Raw genomic sequence first — 27678 nt, forward strand, 5'->3', positions numbered from 1 at the left:
GATACAAGATCCTACAAAAAACATATTTTTTAAATTATTTACTCTTTCCACTCACTCTTAATGTTCACGAGTGCATAGAGATCTATAAATAAATGTCTTGATTCTTGTTTGGTATACAACTTTTTTTATGCTATAAGCTTTTATTGTAATCAAATTTTATAATAAGTGTCAAAATATTTTTGATAAATATTTGATTGATAGTTTGGGATTATTTATAGTACTTTATTTGTGATTATATACTCTTTTGAGAGAGTTTATTATTTCTGAATTTTACTATTACATATTGTAGAAGATGAGTTTTGTAGCTCTTTTTGTATATAAAGAAATTTAGAGGTTGTTTTTTTATATTAAGATCATGTTATAAAGAGAGACCGAATTAAGTTTTTATATTGTGTTTAGTAGTATATTTATACTAAACTGAATTATGTCTTAATATCATATTTGGTTTAAAATAAATAGAGATTGAAAAATAAATTTAAATTTTAAAAAGTTAAATTAAAATATTTTTAAAAAGAAATATTATTAAAATTTTAATCTCTATTCTTAAAAATTTCAGTCCTAATATATTCTTAGTTTTTGAAAATACTAAAAAATTAAAATTTTATATTTTAAAACTAAAATTTTAATTTTAATATCTAAATACTAAACACAATATTCAATTTCACTTCTCCAATCCAAAAAAAAAAAAAAAACTATAGGAGAGTATTGCGATGTTTGCAAGATTGAACTCCTGCGTTTTATCTATAAAAGCTGTTGTGAGATTCAATTCAATTCAATATCAAATAAATCAAATAAATAAATAAATGGAACAGGTACCACTATCATATTAGGATGTATAAGAGGTGAGATAGATGAGGAGCCTTTAGGATTACAAACCAAACTTCCCTCCCTCCAAAGTACCTCAAGAAGTGTAAATGACAACAATAAATCAATCGCTGTCTAATAGTGTAAATGCTCTTACTTAATTTTTTTTTTGTTACCTTGAGTATAATTTGATGAATTAGATACTGTAGTATTTTTGTGGGATATATATTAAAAATTATTATATTTGACAAAAAAAATTTAATTTAGAGTATTGATTTCTTTACAGATCATTGCATGCGAATGACACTGAATTCAGTGGGATTAGATTGGGATGAATGCATTATATGTACCATGGTTTGGAAACTGTACAGCCAACACTTTTTTGGGTTTTCATAATCATTTTTTTGTTGTTTTTTGTATTCTTTGATTAATAAGAAAGTAATGAACGCTCTTTTTGCTGCCTAGCATTGTTGTTTTCATTTTCTTCGGAAAAAAGAATATTCTGTTTGTTATTTATTTTTTAAAAAGAAAAAGGTAAGTCTTTTGAAAGTGTCCCTATAATTACTTTTTCTTAATTAATGTACGAGTCTTGTTATATAGATATATTTATTGAGATATGCACTAATTTCATAATCTAAAATTTGATTTAGTTATTTCTTACTTGTAATTAGTTTTAAAATATCTCCATAAAATTATTGAAATTTTGATTATTCACTGTATAATTCGCTTACAATAACATTCATCTAGACGTAAAGTTTTTAAAAAATAAATAAAAATTATATATGTTACAAAATTTCTTCTATTTTTCATCAAACAAACAATGAATATGTGTTATCGTGTTTGTATATTTTGTGACGAGTGCTACCATGTCCTTATTTAATAGATATAGACACTAAATACACTACAACAATATAGATTATTTTTTAAGGTTATAATGTGTAAAAGAAAATTAAAATTTGTCAAAAAAACAAATTTTGACACTATTTTAACTATGAAAATATGTTAATAAAAGTTTTGTCAAAAATAGTATTTTTAACATATAAGCGATTGTGAAAAAAATTTAAATCTTATTTTGATAAATATTGGCTGTCAAAAATAATTTGTTAGAAAATTTTGAGAACATATTTTCTGTGATACTTATTAATTGTCAAAAATACTATTTATTTTGACACTTATTGACTATAAAATATTCTCAACAAAAAATTTTAACAAAGAATGAGATGTGATCTTGAAACTAAAGAATAAATTGAGATTTTGAAGATAAAGAATGAGTAGTATAATCCTAAACTGAGAGCAGTGTGATGTCAAAATTAACAGAGCCCAAAGAAGAAAAAAAATAGTAGAGTAAATTGAAAACAAATGAGTGTCAAAATTGAGGAGTAATTTTCTACGGTCAAATTTTTCGTCAAGAAAATATAGAAAATTTGACATTTGTGATATTTGTCAAAAATATATATTAATTTTGACATTTAATTATAGTGTTAAAAAATAAAGTGTCAAAATAACTCTATTTTCTTGTAGTGATAATAGGTGGTGACTTCGGTACGATGATACATTTATAAGTACCTATGTGATAAAATTGTAGACAAATTAAAACATTACAAGTAGATTATATTTTCTACGTCAATAATTAATTCTTTTTATTTTAAATATATATCATATCAATAGTTTTACTAAATCATCCTTATATTTTAATAAAAATAAAAAAATATTTAATTTTATAAAAAAACTTAAATATTTCTTTTTTTTATATTGGACAAAAATTACTCTAATTCTTTTAATTTAATCAAAATTCAATTAATAACTTTACTTTTATAATTTTAAATTTAAATTAATTTAAAATCAAAATCAAAATACATTTCATTATTCATTATTTATGTACACTAAAAGATTGCTTCAATTCTAATGAATTTTAATCTAATTTCTTCTACCTCTTCATACAAAGAAGAACTCTGAAAAATTGTTCTTCATCCTTGTATACCAATCTGCCAATAAAAAATAACCTCAGCTCTAATTCCCTATCCGGACAGCAGCAGTCTATTTTCACTCTCTCTCTCTCTCTCTCTCTCTCTCTCTCTCTCTCTCTCTCCACGCAGTAGCATCACGCACCGTCTTGTCGTTCTCCGTCGTTCTCCTCTCCGTCTGGACAAAGAAGAAGAAGAACATAATTCCTCCATGTCGTTTCAATTCTGAGTAGGGATTTGATATCGCAGCAGGTTGAGGTGGAGGAGGAGATTGAGAAGGCGGAGGAGGTTGAGGGATTCTGCTTAATAACTTTAGTATTTTGTCAAATATGTTTAAATTCATTCTTATTATGTGATTTCTACTCTTACATGTCGGTCATTCCTATTCCATCTTCCAAAGCAGTTATGATTGAAAAGGCATTCAATTTAGCTGCACAAAAGATGGGATTTAAATTTGTGTCCAAGAATTGTAAGTATTAATCATCTGGTCATATTTTCTGTTTTATTTTTTGTTCTGTTGCATCTAATTAACCTTTCTTTCTCCTCTTTGTAATTTCTTGCTATTAGTCCTAACTTACTAATGACATGACTTGAGAAATCAATTTCAATTTGTTTATTCTAAAAGATGATCTACACTTTGACTCGTTTTAGAATTTACATTCGTTTTTATGTTCTTTATTGAGACAAAGTTGATAGCGTTTCTGATGAAAGAAAATTTCTGAAGACACAAACTAATGGGGAGTCAAATTTGTTCTATGCCAAAATTTTAGGAGACACAATTCTGTTGCACCGTATTGAGGAGAAAGTGAGATTCCCTGTCCAATTTGGACGTGAGGTGGCACTTAACTGATAGAATATATGCTAATATAAGAATGAATCACATATTTCTTAATCAATTTTTTTTTTATTCCAAGAGGATATCAACGATTACCATTGTTTTACTTATAAGGAAAATTACTCTTGTACTCATTAGTTTAAGATTGGAACTTATAAATTTGACTCAGGTTCTGGCGGGATTGCTCAATATGGCAGACAATGCAGGCTGGAGGAATCACAAACATAACAAAAAGGAAGAAAAGAAAATCGTAAAAAATATCAAGAGCCAATTTCAAGAATATGATCCAAACTGTTAATTGTTTATACATGGAAGACTCAATTTTCAGCAGTATCACTTGTAATTACAGTCTCTTTTGGTTAAATGTCCAATTGCTTTAGGTGCTGAATGCCAAATTAAAAGGTACATATTTATTTTTGTAATCATCAACTTCCTATTTGCTTGATTGTCCGAATCAATTGACTTTATAGATAAGGGGGTAAATTTGGTAGTAGAAATCATTTGATAACATTATTAGCATTAATATTGAGAAGGGAGAGAAAGGTAACACTTTGTTACCGTCTTCATATTTTTAGTGCATATGAATGCTAAATAAACATTATTTTAAAGTTTAGTGATGTTTACAAGTACAGATAATTCAATTTTATCGATCTAGATCGATTTTATTAATTTTGGATTTGATGGGTAAACGGATACAATTAAGTTTGATTCGGTTAAACTCGACTTCAATTTATTCGGATCACGGAATTTAAAATAATTCGATTAGTCTAATATTAATTAAAAATAATAAATAAAATTTTATAATATATGAGAAAGTCTTAACGCCAGCATTTTTTATTAAAATCTAGTCAATATTTAATTATTAATAAAAAAGTGTGTAATCTTACATTCTTAGATATAATTTTATACTATTAAAAATATTAATGATGATTAATTAATGACTACAAATCAGTGTTTTTTCAGATTGGACTGGTCAATTCAACTAAAAAACCGGTGAACCGGATCCTTTACCGATCCGGTCCGATGTTTGGACTGCATGAGGTAAAAACCGGTGCGAATCGGTTAAATTCGGAGTGACCTGGTTAGAAACCGGTCAAACTTGGTAAAGATCGGTCCGACTGAACTGATTAGTATTTAAATTCTAGCCAGTATTTAATCATTAACAAAAGAGTGTGTAATCTTACATCATTAGATGTAATCTCATACTATTAAAAATATTAATAATGATTAATTGATAATTACAAATCAGTGTTATTAAAATTGGACCATATCAACCAATTCAATTGAAAAACTAGTGAATCAGACCCTCTACCGGTCTGGTCTAATATTTGGACCGCATAAAGTAAAAAACCGGTCCGATTAGTATTTAAATTTTACCAAAATGTTAAAGATGGGATTCAAATCCCTCCTCTTTAGATAAGTAGAGCTATTCACACCCACCAAGCTATGATAACTTTTATTAATACATATGCAAATATATATATCTTTTATCAAATAATTTACTTCTGTCTAATTTATTTTAAATTTAGTTATAAATTCACTTATTCTTAAATAATTATATTTTTATGTAATAATAATTATAAACTTACTTATTTTTCAATAAATACTTGTAGTATATAAGTGTAATAGATATAAACTAATTAGTAAATTATTAAATTTGAAAATAATATTTATTTTAATATAAAAACAAAATAAAAATATTTTTGATAGATTAAAAATAATAAAATATTTATTGTTTTTGGTCTATATTATTTTAGAATAGTTTGATATTCTTAAAATATTAGTAAAAATATGTATTTTAAATTTTAAGTTGAAATTTCTGACTTTTTTTATTTATATAGTACTGGATCAATCGATTCAACTAGTGACCCACCGATTAAACCAGTAACCCAGTACCTCAATAATCTAATCAGTTCGATTACCAGTTCAGTTCTAACAACTATCCTACAAATCACAAAATGTACTAATCTCTTAACACTATTGAAAATATATATCTAACTTTATCTTTTAACTTTAAAATTTTTTAAATTAAAATAATTATTTAAGTTTAAATTACTGATGCATTGTATTTATCATTACTTTTACATAGTTATAAGATTTAGAGAATTTTTTAATTTTTTTTAAATTTTTTAAATTTTATTTTTAATTGAATATTTAAGTATTTAAATCGTTTCAACTTAAATTTAAGGGGATGCTTCCATAAAGATGCGTAAAACATCTTTTTGTAAAGACGTTTATGTGCCGTATTATTATTGAACGTATTAATGAACCGGTTATTTTTGAATTTCTTAACAAATTAGAATAAAACCGATTTTTTTTATAATAATAACAATAAACCCAATTTTTTTTAGGGATCTAATTGTATTTTTAAATTTTTAGGGATTTAAATGTCTGCAAAATAAAAAGTCAGAGATATATTTGTCTTTTTATAAAAAAATTTAAAAAAATTCGATTTAGATTGTGTAATTCAATCGGATCAAATCGGATCTAATAATTATAATGCAGACAATTAAATTTATTATTGTTAGTATAATAAATTAATTTTGTTCTGATTTATTAAAAAATAAATTATTAACCGATTTAATAAAAATATCAAATAATAATATGATACATAATTACATAAAAACATCTTTCAAAAAAAATTTAATGTTTTTATTAAAGTGGTCTCCTAAATTTAATCGATTAAGATTAGATATGATCTACTAAAAAAATCTTAAATTCCAACCAATCAAAATCGATTAACATTTAATGGGTTTGACGGTCTATTTTTTTTTTTTCTCAAACACCAATATAATCAATCCGACCGGTAAATACTCTTGTTAAAGCCTAAAGAAACTGGAATTTTGACAATAGGATAAAAGAAAATGGAGAAAAGATAGAAAAGAGAAGGGGAGTTAACAAAAGTAATAATCGATTGTTATTACTATATTATTGATTATTGAGTAGTTTGTGTTTACATTAACATTGAGGAGGGAGAGTCAGGTTACACTTTGCAGGGATTTGAAAGGCGAGGTTTAGATCGATCCCCAGAGTTGGCACCAAGGGATTATTCTTTAATCCGCAAAGACATTGCAGGTCCGCCTTTGCCACCACCGCGCAGCACTCTGGCGTTGGCGGCGAAGGATTTGGCGGCGTCACGGCCGGCTTGCACTTGAACAACTCTGGAAGTGACGTGTTGCAGAAGGATTGCGCCACGCAACCATCAAGCATTGCAACCACACTTAATGCCATTATTGCTACTGCCACCATTGACGGTGATGATTTTGAACCCATCTTTTTCAATTCTTGTTCTTCTTTCACTTTGAACTTTCAAGTGTGTATGTCAAACACTGCTTCCTGCTTGGCACTTATATAGCCGCATAATTCACTGCATCACCTAAAATCACCCTTGTTTTTCAGATTGCTTTCCACACATTTTATTATTGTGTATCTCTAAACTTGGTGAATATCTCTTATGGAAGGTATTTTTTATTTATTTTATTTCATTCATGTAAATGTATTAATTAATTATTTAATTTAATTAAGATAAATATTAAATTATTTAATATTCTATTTTACTATATTAATTATAATTAATTAATTACACGAATTATCTTATTCGATTGAAATAAGTGAATTATTTTGTTTTAATTTGTTTTAATTTTTCGTCTTACGGATTTTGACTAATAATTTTAAAAATGTTATATAATTATTATTATTTGATCAAGTTATTAATATTTATTTTGTTTAATCACATAACTATAACTAATCAAGAATATTAATTATTTGATGTGACTGAAATGAATGAATTGATTTTATCTTAATTTATATTAATTTTTTATTTTATGTATTTTGATTCATATTTTTTAAAGTGTTATAATTTTTATATGATATATTTATAAGATATTATTTATTTTGTTTTATTAAGCCAAAAAATTATAATTTATTTATTATATGAATTATTTAATTTAATTGATTCAAATATATACAATTTGATTCAATTTATGGTCATGTTAATATTTCAGTCATTGGTTCTCAAAAGACATCAACATGACTGATGAGGTGAGCTGTAGGTCTATTTATACCTGCCCCACCACAACCATATAAAATTTTTAGTGAAAACTCAAGTGAAGTCGATTGTACTGAATTTTCACAACAAATTTTAAGATGAAACTATCATAGAGTAATAACTGCCACGACAGATTCTGAAATAAAAGAATTGTACAAATAATACAAATCGTTTATTATATATTTAATGAAAACTACAGCTAAGGAGAAAAACATTAAAAGATTTGTAAAAAGAAAAATGGCAGTTTGATAACTTATTTTATGTAAAATCTTAGAGTCTATTTAGAGGGCTATGTTTAATGCGTAAAAAATGCATCGATATTTTATTATTTTTTAACCATAATTTTATTATTGCCAGCATCAAAGAGAGCACTAACAATAAATGAAAATGCATTTTTGTGTAAGATTCTTACAATATAAAATAAAATTTTAAATATAATAATTTAATTATTGTCACATATAATAGATTTTTACAAACACAAGCTCATCAAAAAATCAATCATGCATGCAACAAATATTATATGATAAGGAGAAGTCCAACAAACAACATTTAGGTATAGGACTTTAGTTTTTACTTGTTAAAAATAAATTAAGTTTATCTCTTAAGTTAAAATCAATCTTAATTAAAGTAAAATAATTTTTACTCAATGATTTTGAAAATACATGATTGAGAATAAGTATAAGTCGTGTTATGATAATCTTAAACTGTTTATAATAGATAATGAGAATAGGACCTAATCCAATCATGCACAAGACGCCATAATTTGAAATTTAAATTTGCTTAAATCTAAATCTAGAAAGGATTGATTACTATGTTAAAATGGAGGATCGATCCTCATGTGTTATATGTAGTGCTATATTTTTCGCAAATTTAAACTAGAAAATTGATCTCTAGCTTTGAAAATCAATCTTATACATCCTTGTAGACACAAGATTCTACAAAAAAACGTATATTTTTTAATCATTTATTCTTTCCACTCACTCCTAATGTTCATGAGTGCATGGAGATCTATAAATAAATGTCTTGATTCTTGTTCAGTACACAACTTTTTTTTACGCTATAAGTTTTCATTGTAATCAAATTTTATAAGTGTCAAAATATTTTTGATAAATATTTGATTGATAGTTTGGGATTACTTATAGTACTTTATTTGTGACTATATACTCTTTTGAGAGAATTCATTATTTCTGAAGTTCACTATTATATATTGTAGAAGATGAGTTTTGTAGCTCTTTTTGTGTATAGAGAGATTTAGAGATTATTTTCTTTAAAGATCATGTTGTAAAGAGAGACCGAATTAAGTTTTTATATTGTGTTTAGTGTACAATATACTAGACTGAATTATATCGTAATATCGTATTTAGTTTAAGATAAATAGAGATTGAGAAATAAATTTAAAATTTAAAAAATTAAATTAAAGTATTTTTGAAAATAAATATTATTAAAATTTTAATCATTATTCTTAAAATTTTCAGTTCTATGTGTTTTTACTTTTTGAAAGTACTAAAAGATTAAAATTTTATATTTTAAGACTAAAATTTTAGTTTCAATATCTAAATACTAAACACAATATTCAATTTCAATTCTCCAATCCCAAAAAAAAACGTAGGAGAGTATTGCGGTGTTTACAAGATTGAAGTCCTGTATTTTATCTATGAAAGTTAGAAAATGAATCTTTTTCAGTAAAAATAAATTAGATGGTGTCCAGTATTTAATATCACTCTTTATTGTTCTCTTTCCATAAAAGCTGTTGTCAGATTAAATTTAATTTAATATCAAATAAATAAATAAATAAATAAATAAATGGAACAGGTACCACTATCATATTAGCTAGGAATCTAGGATGTATAAGAGGTGAGATAGATCCGCCTTTAGGATTACAAACCAAACTTCCCTCCCTCTAAAGTACCTCAAGAAGTGTAAATGACAACAATAAATCAATCCCTATCTAATAGGGTAAATGCTCTTACTTAATTTTTTTTCTTGGTTATCTTGAGTATAATTTGATGAATTAGATACTGTAGAATTTTTGTGGGATATATATTAAAATTTATTATATTTGACAAAACTTTTTTAGTTGAGAGTATTGATTTCTTTACAGATCATTGCATGCGAATGACACTGAACTCAGTGGGATTAGATTGGGATGAATGCATTATATGTATCATGGTTTGGAAAGTGTACAGCCGACACTTTTTTTTTTGTTTTCCATAACCATTTTTTGTTGTTTTTTGTATTCTTTGATTAATAAGAAATTAATGAATGCTCTTTTTGCTGCCTAGCATTGTTGTTTTCATTTTCTTTGGAAAAAAAAAATTGTGTTGGTTATTTATTTTTTAGAAAGAAAAAGGCAAGTCTTTTGAAAGTGTCCCTATACTTACGTTTTCTTAAATAATGTACAAGTCTTGTTATATAAATATATTTATTGAGATATACACAAATTTCATAATCTAAAATTTGATTTGGTTATTTCTTATTTGTAATTAGTTTTAAAATATCTCCATAAAAAATATTGAAATTTTGATTATTCACTATAGAATTCGCTTATAATAACATTCATCTAGACGTAAGGTTTTTAAAAAATAAATAAAAATTATATATGTTACAGCATTTCTTTTATTTCTTATCAAACAAACAATGAATATGTGCTACCGTGTTGTATCTTTGGTGACATAATACTATTGTGTCCGTCTTTAGTAAATATAGACACTAAATAATACTATCTTAAAACTTAACTAAAACTGGAGCTATAATAAAGAAGTCACTCGGATAAAAATGCTTAAAACATCATTTTTTAAAAATATTTTTTAATAATTAAAATTTAATATATATAATTAATTTTATCATATTATTTTTGTCAAAATTAGATTAGATATATTAATTTAACAAAAAAATCAGTAAATTATATTTTAAATCGATCTAGATTAATATTTTTTTTATAAAAAATAATTACAATATCTCTATTATAAAAAAATATTAAAATATTTTTATATATATAAAAGAATATTTTAATTATTTTTTATAATATATATATAAAAATATTACCGTCATTTTTTTCGTAATAGGATTATTGTATTTATTTTTTTATAAAAGAATATTAATCTAGATTGATTTAAAATTTATTTTTTACCAAATTTTTTTAAAGTAATTTGTCTGATCCAATTTTAACAAAAATAATATAATTTAATCGACTATATATATTAAATTTTAATTACTAAAAAATATTTTTTTAAAATGATGTTTTAAACATCTTTATTATTTAAGTCGCTCCTTTATTGTACAATAAGACGAAAGAAAAGAAAACTCAGAAAAAGAAGAAAGGGGCGGGGGGATTGAGAGAGAAAAAGGAAATTAATGAAAGCAATAATCCATTGTTATGACTGTATTATTGCATAGTTAAATTTACAGATAGAGAGCAGATTTGGTAGTAATAATGATTTGATAGGATTATTATTATAATAAACATTCAAAAGGGTGAGGAAGGTGACACTTTTCAGGGAGCTGCTTGGCAAGATCTGGATCAATCCCCAGCGATGGCAACAATGGAGAATCCTTGAATGAACAAAGGCATTTCAACAAGCCCGCCTTTGACAGCACCGAGCAGCACACTTCCGAAGGCGGCAGAGGATTTGGCAGTGTCACGGCCGGCTTGCACGGCAACAAATCTCCAACTAACACGTTGCATATCGACGGCAGCTGCGCCATGCAACCATGAAGCACTGCAACCAAAGTTAACGCCATTATTGATAGTGCCACCATTGATGATATCCTCATCTTTTGATCTTCTTTTCTCACTCAGTTTGAAGTGTGTATGTCAAACACTGATGTTGCTTTGCAGTTATATCGGCGTAGAATTGATTGCAATCGGCAAAAGCAGCCTTGTCTTTGGCATTGCTTTACGACCTTTTCAGTGTCGTATCTCTAATCATGGCGTCATTATTTATTTATTGTTTCCTTGTGTATCTTTCTGCATGCATCATATATTTTCGTAGTGTCACTTTCTTTTTTACGAATAATAATGAAATATTACATTAAGGCAGAAACTCACCTGCACTCGACTCCAGGTGAAGTTGCTTCTGGATGGCTGACATGTGTTATTATATGGTTTAAAAAAATCGGTTTATTTTATATAAATGATTTATTTAAAAAAACCGGTTTAAATTGCACCAAGCAGTTACTTTTATTTCCTCCTTCTTCGTTTCGCACGTAAAATTCGTTATCTTTCAATCCCTTTTTCAGAACTAACATGAAACTTTCAATTAGGTATGTTCCTTTTATTTATATTTCTTAATCAAATTTATTATTTCAAATGTATTTCTTAATTTATGTTTTTATTCATTCTTCTGTGAATGATGAAAATTATTTAATAAATACGTACATATTTATGTCATCACACCATTTTGATGTTCGGATCATAAATACCAAGATAATTCATGGCAATTTCATGTGATGGAAGATAAAAATGTAATTATGGTATAACGTAGACTAGTTGATAGCATGAGCATTGTTGAAATTTTGGCATGATCTCTTTCATATTTGTTATATGTCTCTTTAGTTGGTGATGTTATAGTTTATTGTGATGATATGATGGTAGTTTAATGGTATGAGTTAAGTCCTTTTTATTTGATTGAATTTTTTCCATAGCTATCATATTCTTGATGGCAATGTCAAAATAAATATTTTCATTAGTTGTTCTTTTTTTTTCTCTATTTTTGAATCAATTTTATTTTGAAAAAATTTATTAAAAATTTTTGTTGTAGACAAAATTAATAATATTATGTTCAATTATTTAAGGAGACCAAATTAATATTTTAATTAGATACTTTTGTTTTATTGAAAATAAATTCTAATTTCATTAAAAAATAAATTCTAGTTGATAAGTAAAAACACAAAAACGTGCATGACAGTGAAATCATAATTTCTAGACAAAGTAAATTATAGTCTTATTATCTTAAAAAATAATTTATTTATAGAATAATATTGAAAAATCAACAATAATTTACATGAAAATAGTTTATTAGTAAAATGAAAGTTAATTGATTGATTACCATAAAATTTAATTTAACGATAAATTTGTAATTGGACATATTTTTTCAGCTTAATTTAAAATATGTTTACAGCTTAATTTAAAAGCAACTGAAATGTAAGTTATGGGAAATAAAATAAAACTCATCAAGAAAATAGAAACAGAGACACAAAAAAAGGACAGATGATATCATTTATGCCAGTCCTATAAAAAAAACTGTAAATTTTGTTTCTTTTTCAGAATACTAAATTTTACTTTTTCAAACAATTTGTATACATATATTTGACAAAAATTAAATAAAAAAATTTCAGATAAATTTAAAGAAAAATTGGTCAATATGAATGAAGAAAAAGAACATATTAAATTCATCTGTTAGGAATTTAGGAATAACACGTAGAAAGAATTTAAATTATTTTAAAAGTAGTTATTTGATCTATTCAAACCAGTTTTTTTAAATAAACCATTTGTATAAAATAAATCGATTTTTTTAAACCATACAGTAACACGTGTCAACGATCCAGAAGCAACTTCACCTGCAGTCGACTGCAGGTGAGTTTCCACCTTTGTGCCAGGAGAACATGTGAATCTCAATTCTCAACATAGCTAGTAACCACCTTTTAGTGGATGCTAGTTATTAAATCTCTTCTTGCAATAATAAATTGGAATGTTCAACTTTATTTTAAATAGATTATATAAAATCTCAACAAGAGAATATAAGAGTTTATATGTATTAATTTATTCTTTACTCAATTTTATTATAAAGGTAGTAGAAAAGAAAAGAAGAATGTGAAGAAGCGGCGGACAAAAATTGAGGGTGTGAGATGAAGGGAATTAAGGAAAGCAATAATCCATTGTTATTTCTGTATTATTGAATAGTTAAGTTTACAGATAGGGGGTAGATTTGGTAGTAGTAGTAATCATTTGATAGCATTATTAGCATTAACATTGAGAAGGGAGAGAAAGGTGACACTTTGCTACCGTGTTCATATTTTTAGTTCATATGAATGCTAAATAAACACTATTTTAAAGTTTAGTGATGTTTACAGGTACAGATAATTCAATTTTCTGATTAAAATTGATATAGATCGATTATGTTAATTTTGAATTTGATGGATAATAGGATACAATCAAGTTTAATCCGTTTAAACTCGACTTTAATTGATTCGAAAAGCAGAACTCGAAATAATTCGATTAGTCTAATACTAATTATAGAAGTGAGAAAGCATCTGTTATGTTGAACATAAATCAATTGGAGAAAAACATAACTTTCAACTATATTAAAGACGGCTAATTCATGAATTAAGAAACTAAATTGGGAAAAGAAAATGTAAAAACTTCATGTTACAGGGATGAAAGTTTAATCTATGAAATTATTGTGCGTTGCCTAATTTTAGACTAACGATAATGCAGAGAAAACCTGAGAGCAGAAAGTTGACAGTTTTCAAGAACTTTTACACTGACATGAAATATATAGACGAGGTTGCAAATGGAGCAAGAGCCAATGTACTGAAGGTAGACGAAACACGAAGGAACCAAGAACTAAAAGCACAAGAGAAGGCAGACGAAATCAGAAAGACAGGAAAGCTTCCAGGGATATGCTTCTGAGATCACCAGTTATGTAACATTTATTTTACTGTTCTGTATATACCCTTAGTTCTCATTTTCACCAAAACTGGAAGAACAAAAGTCGCAAACTTGAACAGATATGAGATACCTGAGCCTCATCTCTAATGAAGTGCTTCAAGATTTACTTGCATTATTGGTTTAAGGTTTTGGTACAAAGCAATATTATATGAATTACCTTTGTGTAAACCTCTCTTATTCAATTGGTAAACCTCTCTTATTCACCTTCGTCTTTTGGTATTAAACATATATTGGTAATTAAAAAAGATAAAAAAAATATTATACCATTAAAAAAAAGATGTGCAGAAAGAGGTGTGCACAAAAAACCCTGCAAATATATATGTTTTGTTCCAAATTAGACTTGCACTTATGATACTACATGAAACATTATTTGTACAAGCAATCACATATCCTTGATCATTTAACTCTTGAAGTCTCAGCGCTAGCACTTTGTAGTTTGTAGAACATTTAGTCACTCCTTGTCCAAAATTAAAAGGAGAAAACAAAATTTCCAAATTACAACTGCCAAAAAATAAAGTTCCTCTCAAGATTCTGGCTAAAGTTGACTACAAAAAAATAACCAAAATAACATGATATAACCTTAGAAATAACAAAGAAATTACCACGAGGAAGAACAAGCAATCCAAAGGTAGAGTAAATTTGCAGAAGTTAGATTTGACATGCTGCGGGCATCTGTTGAAGCAAGGCTACATTTCAAGAGGTTATATTTCTTACTAGCTTGTGCATCATTGGGCATGCAAAGTACAATACGAGGAATGATGGGATAGCAAAAAGAATAGTGACAAGCAAGTACAGGACTAAAATAATGGCACTGCACGGAACTGCGAAAAATGCAATCAGAAGGAAAGTGATGACCAATGGGAACTTGGACGTGAAGTGAATGAAGAAATCCAGAGATTTGTTAAGGGAAAAAGGGTGTCTGTGTCTGCCCCGACCACCAACAATGTTAGGTTCCTGCCTTCCAGTGTAATTACATAATGAAGCCCTAATGTGGTTAGAATTAGTAGCTTGGTTTTCCAGAATGTAGCTCTTTGGAGTCCAAACTGGTTGGCTGTCCATGCAGGTGGAAACGAGCCTTTGCCTATCACCATTCATGCTCTCAACCATCCAAAGAAGGAAGTAATTCTTGCAAGGAAATTTGAGATTTCCATTATAAATCAAACGGAATGATAACAGGTGGCACCATGGACATGAAATGAAGAACGGAATCTTGATTTGTTGAGAAGGAAACGTCACCACAGCCCACTGAAGTCCTAGTACACAGTTCTTACAGAGACTGTGACCACACCATAAGACATAAGGCACATTCTCAACTATGTTGAAGGATTCCCAGCATATGGGGCATTCTAGTCCTTCGTCTCTGCTGGCATTAGAGCAGGACTCATCATCAGAGCATTCTGCTGAAACTGCACAAGTATGACTTGACACACTTGGGATTCTTTTCACTCTAATGTTCGAAAGGGCATTTGATGCAAAAGCCCACATCATTAAAGATGAATGGATTTGCAATGGAAAATCATAAATCACTGAAACATCAGTATATAAACCATTGTCCAGCAAAAGAATAGCCTTTCCATGAAACTGAACCTTATCAGTTACTCTTCAAAATCTACACCCAAAAACAACAGATGTCTTATATTTTATATGATAACTCATACAAAAATAAAATAAACAATCAAGGTGATTTTAATATGTAAATGCGATCATAGGTAAATGCATAAAGAGGAACTAACATATTCTGCATCAACTGAACTGTGCATCCAATGTAGCCAATCTAGTAAAATCATCAATAGAACTGTTAAGTTTCGGTGTAGATCACACAATTTTACGCACTATGACAGGGCATTGTTACTTCACAGACAAGAAAATATAAATGTGGCCAAAATAATTGTGATGCAATCGTTGGATCAACCATTCCAGTGAAGTATAACCCAGAAGGAAACATGATTAAACTTATTATGAAATTTCATCAAACAAGACAAGATGTTCACCAAAGAGAATTGTATAAATAGCAACAAGGACACTGCAAAGCATACACCTTAAAAACAAGTTGAAGTAAACTAGATGAACAAAATTGAAAAATCCTGGGTGAATCATACTAACTGTCTGCTGGGTAGGCTAACCTGATGCAAGTAATAATGAAACAAACTACTGTTTTCTCCCTTCAATTCTAGTGAAACTTTGGATATATTTGCTTGTTTAACATGTTGATTGGAAACCTCAAGAGTTGGCAAACTTGCTATTTTCTTCTTCTGTCTTCTCTTCCCTCTTTTTATCCCATTTTTGTATAATTATATATATACGAATGCACTTACACAATTATTAAGTTACGATACCTACATTACAATTTCCAATAACACAATCCCCAATTCCCCATGATTTGATCAACAGATTTCACAGAACATACATCAATTTCATATCTAAAGCATAATTAATAAGCCAAAGTGACTTACAATGAGGAAACTCAAGAAACCTAGCACATGCAATGTCAATACATATGGATAATATTTTTTGTCTCTCATAAAAATAAAGATCAATACACGAATCAAGATTCGACGAAAACAAAGTCGATATTACATTATATTCTAGCACCTCCACCAAACTAATCGAACACAGAAAGCAGAAAATTTGGAGAGAATTTAGAGTAAAATAAAAGAGAAGGCAAAATGTTACCGGTGGAGGATACAATAACAGGATTTGGGAATGAATCGGAAAGGGTGGAATATGTAAGCACGGATCGAAGAAGATCGCACTATTAGGTTTCTTTCCAGCTGAATTGTGAATTTGTGACGTTGTTAATGGGATGAAGTGCAGAGAGCAAAGACGAGGACGGAGACGAAGGAAGGTGGGTTCGTACGGTATATATATGTGTGCAGAGAGGAAGACATGAAACGGTGTCGTTAGAGGATTGTCTTAGTTAGTTATAGGCTCCAAGGTTGGCTTTTCCTAATTGGACACAACTCAGTAACTGACAGACAAACTAACATGGAACATGATCATTGAACAGAGCAAGCCGGTCAATTCTCCGTTCTATACGGATTCATGAAAGTCTCCATTTTTTTTTTCTATTTTTTCATTATTTATTTATTTTGTGTACAAAAATTTGAATTGCATTCCTATAAGTATAAGGGATAATGTTCAACCTGTATAGAAGCATTTCTTTCAGGGCCAATATTCATACGCCACAATGGATTTTGGGAGGCTCACCTTAGCGTGTGACATATAATTAAAAAAAAATAAATGAAATCTAATCATATATAAAAGAAAAAGTACAAAGAGCCAATTAAATATTTGTACAATGTGTACAATGGAGATTTATCGAGTATTAGAGATATAACTATTAGTATTATCTTTTTTCATCAACTGAAGCTTTTGGAGTGAGTGGTATCATGACATGGTATTAGAGCATGAAAATATTTATTTTGTAATTCAATAACCCATTGTATACATTGTACAAATAGTTCATTATCTCCTAGAAAAACTCCATATAAAAAAGTTTTAAGGCAACACTTGTATTAAAATTTACTTAGTATTTAATTATTAAGAAAAGAGTGCAAAGTTTTAAGACAACACTTTTATTAAAATTTACTCGGTATTTAATTATTAAAAAAAAAGTGTAATCTCACACTATTAGATGTAATCTTATATCATTAAAAATATTAATAATAACTAATTAATGACTACAAATTTCAAAATATATTAACCTTCAAACATTATGGATAATATATATCCAACTTTATCTTTTAACTCTAAATTTTTTAAAATTAAGATAATTATTTAAGTTTAAATTGCTGATCCAGTATTTTTTATTATTATTTTTACATAGTTATAGATTTTTAAAAAATTTTAATATTTTTTTGAATTTATTAAATTTTATTTTCAATCAAATATTCAATTATCTGAATCGTTCAAACTCATATTTAATCGATTTAGATTAGTTTTGATCTAATAAAAAAAATCTTAAATTCGAACCAACTAAAATCGAATCGGTTTGACGGTAATTTTTTTTTTCTCAAATACGAATGAATCGGACCCGTAAATACTCTTATTAAAGCCTAACTAAAATTGGAATTTTGACAATAGGATTAAAAAAAACGGAGGGGGAGGTTGAGGGTGAAAACTGAGAAGGGAGTTAACGAAAGTAATAATCGATTGTTATTACTGTATTATTGATTATTGAGTAGTTTGTGTTTACATTAACATTGAGGAGGGAGAGTCAGGTTACACTTTGCAGGGATTTGAAAGGCGAGGTTTAGATCGATCCCCAGAGTTGGCACCAAGGGATTATTCTTTAATCCGCAAAGACATTGCAGGTCCGCCTTTGCCACCACCGCGCAGCACTCTGGCGTCGGCGGCGAAGGATTTGGCGGCGTCACGGCCGGCTTGCACTTGAACAACTCTGCAAGTGACGTGTTGCAGAAGGATTGCGCCACGCAACCATCAAGCATTGCAACCACACTTAATGCTATTATTGCTAGTGCCACCATTGATGATGATGATTTTGAACCCATCTTTTTCAATTCTTCTTCTTCTTCTCTCACTTTCAAGTGTGACTGTGTGTATGTCAAACACTACTTCCTGCTTTGCACTTATATAGCCGCATAATTCACTGCATCGTCCAAAACCGTTTCTGTTTTTTAGATTGAAACGTTTCGTTGTGTATCTCTAAACATGGCAGCATTATATCTTGTTTCCTTGTGTATCTTTCTGCACATTATTTCCGCAGTGTCACTTTCTTTTTTACGAATAATAATGAAATATTACATTAATTATTCGGATAAGAAGAATGCGTTAGATTTGCTCTAATAAGAAACAAATCAATGGTAGTTTATGATTTTACTTGTTGGTTATCAGAGAGGATTAGTGAAGATCATTTTGGATTTTGATTCTAAAATTGTCATCAATTTGTGCGAGAGAGAACATGTGAATTTCAGCATACTAATCACCTTATTAAATATCTTCTTGCAATAAATTATTGGAGTGTTCAAGAGATATCGAGAAAGAAATATTTGCGTTGATGGAGTGGCAAATTATTGATACTTAGACTACTAGTTTTATCATTTTCTGGTCTGTTTTCAATTTTAAGATGACTTAATTATTAGAGATCACGAGAAGATTAACGACTAACAATATTTATTAAATTTAATTTTAAAAGATATTTGTTTCAAAAAAATTATGAAAAATTTCAACAAGAGAATGTAAGAATTTTTATATGTATTAATTTATGGCAACTACTCAAATGAAGATGCTAAAAACATCTTTTTATGAAGATTCTTGTGTTAAAAGTGTACTTTATTTGTTTAGCCACACTTTAAAAAAAATAACACTTTTGTAACACATCAAAATCAAACCATACATTTCATCATCTAATGGTAAAAAAGAAGCATCTTCATATGAAGACAATAATAAAATCTTCATGGTAGTATCCACCTTAATTTATTTCTTATTCAGTTTTATTATAAACGTAGTAGAAAAAATTCAACAAAAAAGCTGATATTTTTCTATACTGCAGAAAGTTATGTGAATAATCTCTAAAGGTAAAGGATTACTGCCTTTGGTGTTATATAGTCCGAAATCCGAATTGAAGGTTGTCATCTTCTAAAATTTAGAAAACAAGAAAAATGGATGGTTTGTTTGTTGGAGCCACTCGCATAAAAACGCTTAAAACCTCTTTTTTTTAAAATGTTTTTTAATAATTAAAATTTAACACATGTAATCGATTAAATAATGTTATTTTTGTCAAAATTATATTAGACAAATTGATTTGAGCAAAAAAATGGTGAATCAAATTTTGAACTGGTCTAAATTAATATTATATTTTTATAGAAAATGACTACAATATCCTTATTATAGAAAATGATTAAAATACTCCTATTATATATATATTAATTCTAAAAATTCTAAATCCAAACCCTATGACAACAGAAAAATAAAAGACTAGAATTTAGGATTATTAAAATTAATATATATATATATATATAATAAAAGTATTTTAGTCATTTTTTATAATAGGGTATTATAGTTATTTTCTATAAAAAATAATATTTATTTAGATCAGTTCAACATTTGATTCATAATTTTTTCAGTCAAATCAATTTATCTAGTATAATTTTAACAAAAATAACATGATTTAATCGATTATATGTATTAAATTTTAATTACTAAAAAACATCTTTAAAAAAAGATGTTTTAAGCGTCTTTATCTAAGTGGCTCCCTTGTTTGTAACGAACGAAAATGATGAAAGTGAGTTGAGAGTAATTGGAGGAGAGACGCGACCATAGGAGAGAAATTAAAATCAGTAAGTCCGAGTTTAAAAAAAAAAAAAAAAAAACAAAATGCACGATCTGATTTGCATTCATAATTATATATTTAAAATAATATTTATTAATCATTTGTATTATCTAAGTCCATGTAGCACACAAATCTGATTGTAATGTTTTCTTAATTATTCTATAGATATATTTGGATATGTCTAAAATGAATACAATAGTTATGTGTTTATTGGATGTGTCATATTTATATAGATTACTAAATTTTATTAAATGAAAATAAAGGTTAATATAAAATAAGAACATTGATAAATTTTAATAAATACAAAATATCTTAATATATAAATAAATATTTTAAATGATAATATTTTAATACACAATATTTTAAATAGCAACAAATCTTTTATTTTTAAATAATTAAATATAAATATATAAATACAAAATATGTGAGTATTTTTTATTCATTAAGATATTAAGTATTATGCAAATTTTTTTATAATATTAAAAAATTATATTAAATTGATATTTTAGACTGTAATATAAAAATATAAGATAATTAAAATTTTATTTTATAATACTTGACAAATAATTAAATTAGTATATTCAAAATTTATTAACTAACTATTTTGTTAAAAATATTATTATATAATATAATTTTTCATAAAAATATTTTAAAAATAAAATTTATTTAAAATATTATATATAATACATACAAATATTAATTTTTTTCAATTTTTTTAGAAAAACAGAATAAAAAATATATTTCTAAATACATGCCTACCACATTATATATTTACTTATATTTATAAGATCTAAACTAATCAAACTTACGTAATTATAAATATAAAATATAAATATTTTTTATTCATTAAAATTAATTATTATGCCACAAATTTTCTATAATATTAAAAAATTATATTAAAATAATATTTTAAACTGTAACATACAAATATAAAATAATTAAATTTTATTTTATATTACTTGATAAATAATTAAATTATTATATTCAATAATTATTAACTAACTACTTTTATTATAATATAATCTTTTATCGAATATTTGTCAAAATATAGTTTAACTAAAATATATAATATAATACATGAAAATATTATATTTTTTATCTTTTTCAAAAAAATTGGATAAATAATATGTATCAACTATTTATATGTATCATATGTGTATGTAATAGTGACTGATATAAAATTGGTATATATATTTTTATTTTTTAGACTTTTTAATATATATGTCACCTCATAATTCTCTTTTCTAATCTTTTTTATTCATATTTATTTTGTAGTAATATTAAGTAGATTTGATTTAAATTTATTTTTTAAATTTAATATTTATAGTTCCATATATAATATTTATAATTATATATTTATAATAATATCATATTTTATTTTTATTATTTCCAAATATTTTTTATTTTTTAGTCAAATATTTTAATATTTTTTAATAGTGGAGGTAATTCATACCCAAATAAATTTCATGTACAATTCAATAGTTAAGTATATGAGAGTTATATTTTGTTGAGTTTAAAATTAGTCCAAATGGACAATAGCTTAAAGCTAAGATAATTAGATAAACAATTTAAAACTCTTAAGACATGACTTAACATGAAGAATTCTATATTATTTAAATAAAATTTATAAAACAAAATAAATTATTATAAATTATTTTATTACTCCTTGCGTGTATTATTAACACCTAATAATCCTTTAAAGTTCAAATGCTAGAGATATGGGTAAGTTTAGAATATAATACCACAATATTTTCACTTTTATTTAAAATAAAAGAATTCTAACTTATTTTAAGTTATTCTAATCTGTATGTTCTTGGAAATTGTCGCACAGGAATATAATATTTTTGTTTGATTCGGGTTTTAAATTTTGGAAAAGTATATAGAACAACTCTGAACTAATAAAAATTGAAACAACTAAATTAATTATAATTATTAATTATTAATTTTAAATTTTTTAAATTCAAAATTTAAAAAATTTAAAACTAATTAAATAAATCTAATTAAAGTTTATAAAAATCTTTTTTCTTCCATAGTAATCTATCAACTTCCAACAACTATACACATTTATCAAAAACCGTTAGTTATCTTCCATCTTCATCAACACCTTTGTCATCACGACAAGTCTTTGTTGTCCTAAAAAATGAGTACATAGAGTTTTTGGATGACGACGAAATACTTATCGTATGTGAAATTTGTGCAAAAACCAAAGAGACTGATCAAATGTTCAAGAAAAAAAAATGTAGTCACTCCTTCTGCTTTGATTGTGTCACCAAGTACGTGGCCACAAAGATCTAAGAGAGCTTAACGCTTGTTCCTTGCCCCGGATTGAACTGCAAAGGCGTGTTGGAGTTTGATTCCTGCAAACCCATGCTTCCAAAAGAGGTTCTTGGTAGGTGGGACGATGCACTGTGAGACTTTTTTTTGAACAATTACAGAAATATAAAAAATATTTATTTAATATAAAAAAATATTTAATTTTCATGATTTAAAATATTGATTATTAAATGTTTTATCACATTTAAATTAGGAGGAGATATGTTCAGTAGCATTGCAACATGAATCACAAAAATTGATTCAATTAGTTTCTGTCTTTTCACCCTCTCTCTCTCTCCAAATGCCTAAAACATGATAAATAAAAAAAATAGATTCAGAATCATCTAATTTACAAAGAAAAAAAAACAGCCTAATGTCTAATATAAATACCATCCACATAAAAATTTTAAATTCACCTAAATTTTATATTATTATCATAATTATTGACATTTTATTCGTAACATAAAGCATAAATACTTATTATTTTTATGTAAAGAGAGAATATAAGTTAGCTTCTAAAAATATATTATAAAGCAAAGGTAACTGTAATTTATTTTTGAAAATATTTAAAATAACTTTGGACAATTTATAATATTAAACAGACGAGTTTGATATGTAAAATTCTCTCACAAAATATTTTCAATTTTTTTAACCTTAAACCAAGCACACCGATAATTTAATATCATCACCATCTTAAAAATAAAACGGATTGATTATTTATATTAAAAAAATGAAAGAATAATAATAACGAGAGAGAGAGTAATATAAAATTTTTAATTACGTAAATTTGATTAGTTTAATCTTACTAATATAAATAAATATTTAATATGATAGATATGTATTTAAAATTATATTATTTATTTTATTTTTTTTTAATTAAAAAGTTAATATTTTTGTATATTATATATAATATTTTAAATAAATTATATTTTTAAAATATTTTGATGAAAAATTATATTATATAATAATATTGTTAACAAAAGTAGTTAGTTAATAAATTTTGAATATAATAATTTAATTATTTATTAAATAATATAAAATAAATTTTAATTATTTTATATTTTTATGTTACAGTTTAAAATATTATTTTAATATAATTTTTAATATTATAAAAAAAATTTGTATAATAATTAATCTTAATGAATAAAAAATATTTATATTTTTTGTATTTATATGTTTTATATTAATTATTTAAGAATAAAAAATTTTGTTGTCATTTAAAGTACTGTGCATTAAATTATTATTATTTAAAATATTTATTTATGTACTAAAATATTATATATTTATTAAAATCCATCAATACTCTTTTTTTATATTAGTCTTTAATTTTTATCTAATAAAATTTAAGTATCTATATAAATGTGACACATCTAACAAATACATAATTATTGTGTTAATTATTTTAGACATATCCAAAATATTTATTGAGATATGCACTAATTCATTATCCAAAATTTGGTTTAGTCATTTGTAGTTAATTGAGAAATTTCGTCCCCATAAATTTCTTTGAAATTTTGATAATTGTCACTAAGAAATTCGCTAACAACAATATTTATTTAAGTGTTAATGAGTTATATCTCAAATGGTATAGTCTCTCTATCTTTGGTAAAAAAAAATAATATTTATTTAAGGACAAACTTTTTAAAAATTAAATAAAAATTATATATGACACTTTATTTGTTTTTTATTAAACAAAGCGATGATATCAATGAGCTATAATTTAAATCACGTAATTTTTTTATGCTCCTGAGAAGTTATGGTTCGAGTTCCATTTCTAATTTTGAAATAAGAAAGACGTGTGCTAATGTATTCATATTTTTAATTAGTGGACATGGACACTAAATAATACTATCTTAAAGCGTAATTAAAATTGGAAGGATGACAATAGGATGAAAGAAAAGAAAGAAAAAGGTGATGAAGGGGGAGGACAAAAATTGAGAGCGAGAAAGGAATTAACCAAAGCAATAATCCATTGTTATTACTGTATTTTAGAATAGTTAAGTTTACAGATAGGCGATAGATTTGGTAGTAATTAATAATCATTTGATAGCATTATTATTAGAATTCTGTAATAATTAACATTGAGGAGGGTCAGGAAGGTGGCACTTTTGAGGGAGCTGCATGGCGAGTTCTGGATCAATTCCCAAAGATGGCAACAACGGAGAATCCTTGAATGTGCAAAGGCATTTCAAGTCCGCCTTTGACAGCACCGAGCAGCACTCTTTCGTCGGCGGCAGAGGATTTGGCGCTGTCACGGCCGGCTTGCACGGCATCAAATCTCCAATTGACACGTTGCAGATCGACGGCAGCTGTCCCATGCAACCATGAAGCACTGCAACCACAGTTAATGCCATTATTGATAGTGCCACCATCCTCATCTTCTTCTTCTCACTCTCTCACTCTCTCACTCAGTTTAAAGTGTGAATGTGAAACACTGCTGGTGCTTTGCAGTTATATCGGCGCAGAATTGATTGCAGTCGGCAAAAGCAGCCTTGTCTTTGGCATTGTTTTACGCAGATTTTCATTGTCGTATCTCTAATCATGGCGTCATTATATCTTGTTTCTTTGTGTATCTTTCTGCATTATTTCCGCAGTCTCACTTTCTTTTTTACGAATAATAATGAAATATTACATTAATGAAGATAATTTTGGATGTTGATTCTAAAGTTGTCATCAATTTGTGCCAGAGAGAACATGTGAATCTCAGCATACTAACCATCTTTTAGTGGATGCTATTAAATCTCCTCTTGCAATAAATTGGAGTGTTCAACCTGCTCAGCCAGAAAGAAATATCTTTATTGATGGAGTGGCAAATTATAGATACTAGTAGACTACTAATTTTTTTATATTGTCAAAAGTTGTGTAAATCTCTAAATTATTTTCTGCCTTTGGTGTTACACAAAAATATCGAAAAAAAGCCTAATTCGAATAGTTCAAATTGAAGGTTATCATCTTTTAAAATTTAGAATAATTATCCAGATCAGTTCTCAAGAATTTTAAAATCGGACATTTTAGTTTTCCAAAAAAATTAATACACAGATTAATCTTTAAGGTTTTACTCTAGCACTCCCCAATTCATTTTTCGACAGAGTAATTACCCAGATCAGTTCCCAAATATTTTAAAATCGAACATTTTAGTCCCCAAAAAAAATTAATGTACAAATCAATCCCCAATATTTCTCTCTGTTAGACATAATAGCCCTCTGTCTAAAAATAAAATAAAATAAAATAATTATTATTAATTATACAATAATATTGTACTATTTTTTTGTATTTTTTGGAAAAAAATAATGATAAATTTATTCATTAAGTTCTTATATATATAATCACTCAATAATAATAATAATAATAATAATAATAATAATAATAATAATAAATTATTAGAGATTATTTTACAAAAAATTTAAGATTAAAATTATTTGATATTTTTGTATTTAATATAATCAAACGATGTCTTATGTAAAAAAATATATATTTGTATTAAAAAATATGTATTAAAAGAAAATATTTTAATTTGAATTTATATTAAATACATATTTTTTAAAACAAACATATTTTTGAAATATTTACGGAAATAAATATTCCTCTCTTATAATAATAAATTTGGATTATTGATAATATTAATATTTTTTATGTACTAATTACATGCTACAAATTTGAATTATTGATAATATTAATATTTTTATTATTTTTATTTTTTTAAAAAAATACATATATCTCATTTATAGTGTAAACAAAATAAAAGAAGAATATTTATTTTCATAAATATTTTTTAAATTATTTATTTCGTTAATTATTATAATTAATTTATTTATTAAAGTAAAAAACCCTTTAAGTCTATCATAGTTTTCTCTAGTATCTTCTTCACTCTTTTATTGTAATTTTTTTGGACATCCTCAGCTGATTAAGAGAAATTTCTTTTACCTGCTATCTGCTCTCTGTAACTCTGAGAACTTTTTTTTTTCTTTTTTCCTTCCTTCCTTTACCTGCTACCTGCTCTCTGTAGCTCTGACAACTTTTTTTTTCTTTTTTCCTTTCTTCCTTTACCTGCTACCTACTCTCTGTAGCTCTAAGAACTTTTTTTTTCTTTTTTCCTTCCTTCCTTTTTCTAAATTTCTACCTACTCTGCTGGCTATAAATTTTGTAGTTCCTTCACTCTCTCATAATTGTCCTAGATGTCACGCACCTCCTTCTCTTCATCCCTTTCCTTCTTTCCTTCTTCTAAATTTCTACCTATCCTGCTGGCCATAGATTTTTGTAGTTTTTCCACTCTCTCATAGTTGTCCTGGATGTCACGCGCCTCTATCTCTTCATCCCCTTCTTGTGATTTGCTCTGTTTTCATCTTTTTTCTTCTCTCCTGTCTAAAGATTTGGCTTGGTCTATTCTAGCTCATGGGTATATCTGGGTATGTCTAGATTCTACACTGCCATGGCCATTTTTTTGGTGTATTTTTTTTGCTGTGCTGTATAATCCTACAGTTCATGCATGCAGTAACAATCTTGAAGACACATATTTAAAATGATATTGAGAAGGTATTTAATGTATCTGTTTATGCTTGCTCCCTGAAGTATCTCCTAATTAGAGTAATTTGCAGTGGTACTTCCATGTAGAGAGAAATTTTTTTTGTAATTGTAGTGATTTTTTTTTATAAACTGTAGTGATTTTTTTTAAATATGACAAGACTAATGCTAAACTGGGCCTTTGGCCCGTGTTAGCCCAAATAAAATTGTAAAATAGAAGAGGAAGCGCAT

General features: G+C 26.6%; 2 protein-coding genes across 4 annotated transcripts; both read right to left on the reverse strand.

The window, feature by feature from the left end:
• Positions 1-6561: 6561 nt before the first annotated feature.
• Positions 6562-6876, reverse strand: LOC112709591 (putative lipid-transfer protein DIR1). The gene has a single exon (XM_025761476.1). It carries the CDS (start codon positions 6874-6876, stop codon positions 6562-6564), a length of 315 nt encoding a protein of 104 aa, XP_025617261.1.
• A 7814-nt stretch (positions 6877-14690) lies between these two features.
• On the reverse strand, positions 14691-17282 carry LOC112712402 (uncharacterized). Of its 3 annotated transcripts, none has more exons than XR_003157782.3 (3): positions 16995-17282; positions 14924-15930; positions 14691-14822 (listed from the first exon to the last, which is right to left on the reverse strand). XR_003157782.3 is itself a non-coding variant. In XM_025765287.2 (3 exons), exon 3 carries the CDS (start codon positions 15807-15809, stop codon positions 15015-15017), a length of 795 nt encoding a protein of 264 aa, XP_025621072.1. In that variant the 5' UTR covers positions 15810-15930; positions 16055-16095; positions 16995-17236; the 3' UTR covers positions 14691-15014. The 3 variants fall into 3 exon arrangements, 2 of the variants coding, with proteins under 2 accessions (XP_025621072.1, XP_025621071.1); XM_025765287.2 differs by adding an exon at positions 16055-16095 and having other exon boundaries at positions 14691-15930; positions 16995-17236; XM_025765286.3 differs by having other exon boundaries at positions 14691-15930.
• Positions 17283-27678: the final 10396 nt, after the last annotated feature.

This window comes from Arachis hypogaea, chromosome 9 (genome assembly GCF_003086295.3).
Source record: "Arachis hypogaea cultivar Tifrunner chromosome 9, arahy.Tifrunner.gnm2.J5K5, whole genome shotgun sequence".
NCBI classification, from domain to species: Eukaryota; Viridiplantae; Streptophyta; class Magnoliopsida; order Fabales; family Fabaceae; genus Arachis; species Arachis hypogaea.

Bases quoted from the DNA above. Each gene is read 5' to 3' on its own strand.
- LOC112709591 (XM_025761476.1), bottom strand. From the start codon at position 6,876: ATGGGTTCAAAATCATCACCGTCAATGGTGGCAGTAGCAATAATGGCA.
- LOC112712402 (XM_025765286.3), bottom strand. From the start codon at position 15,809: ATGATGTGGGCTTTTGCATCAAATGCCCTTTCGAACATTAGAGTGAAA.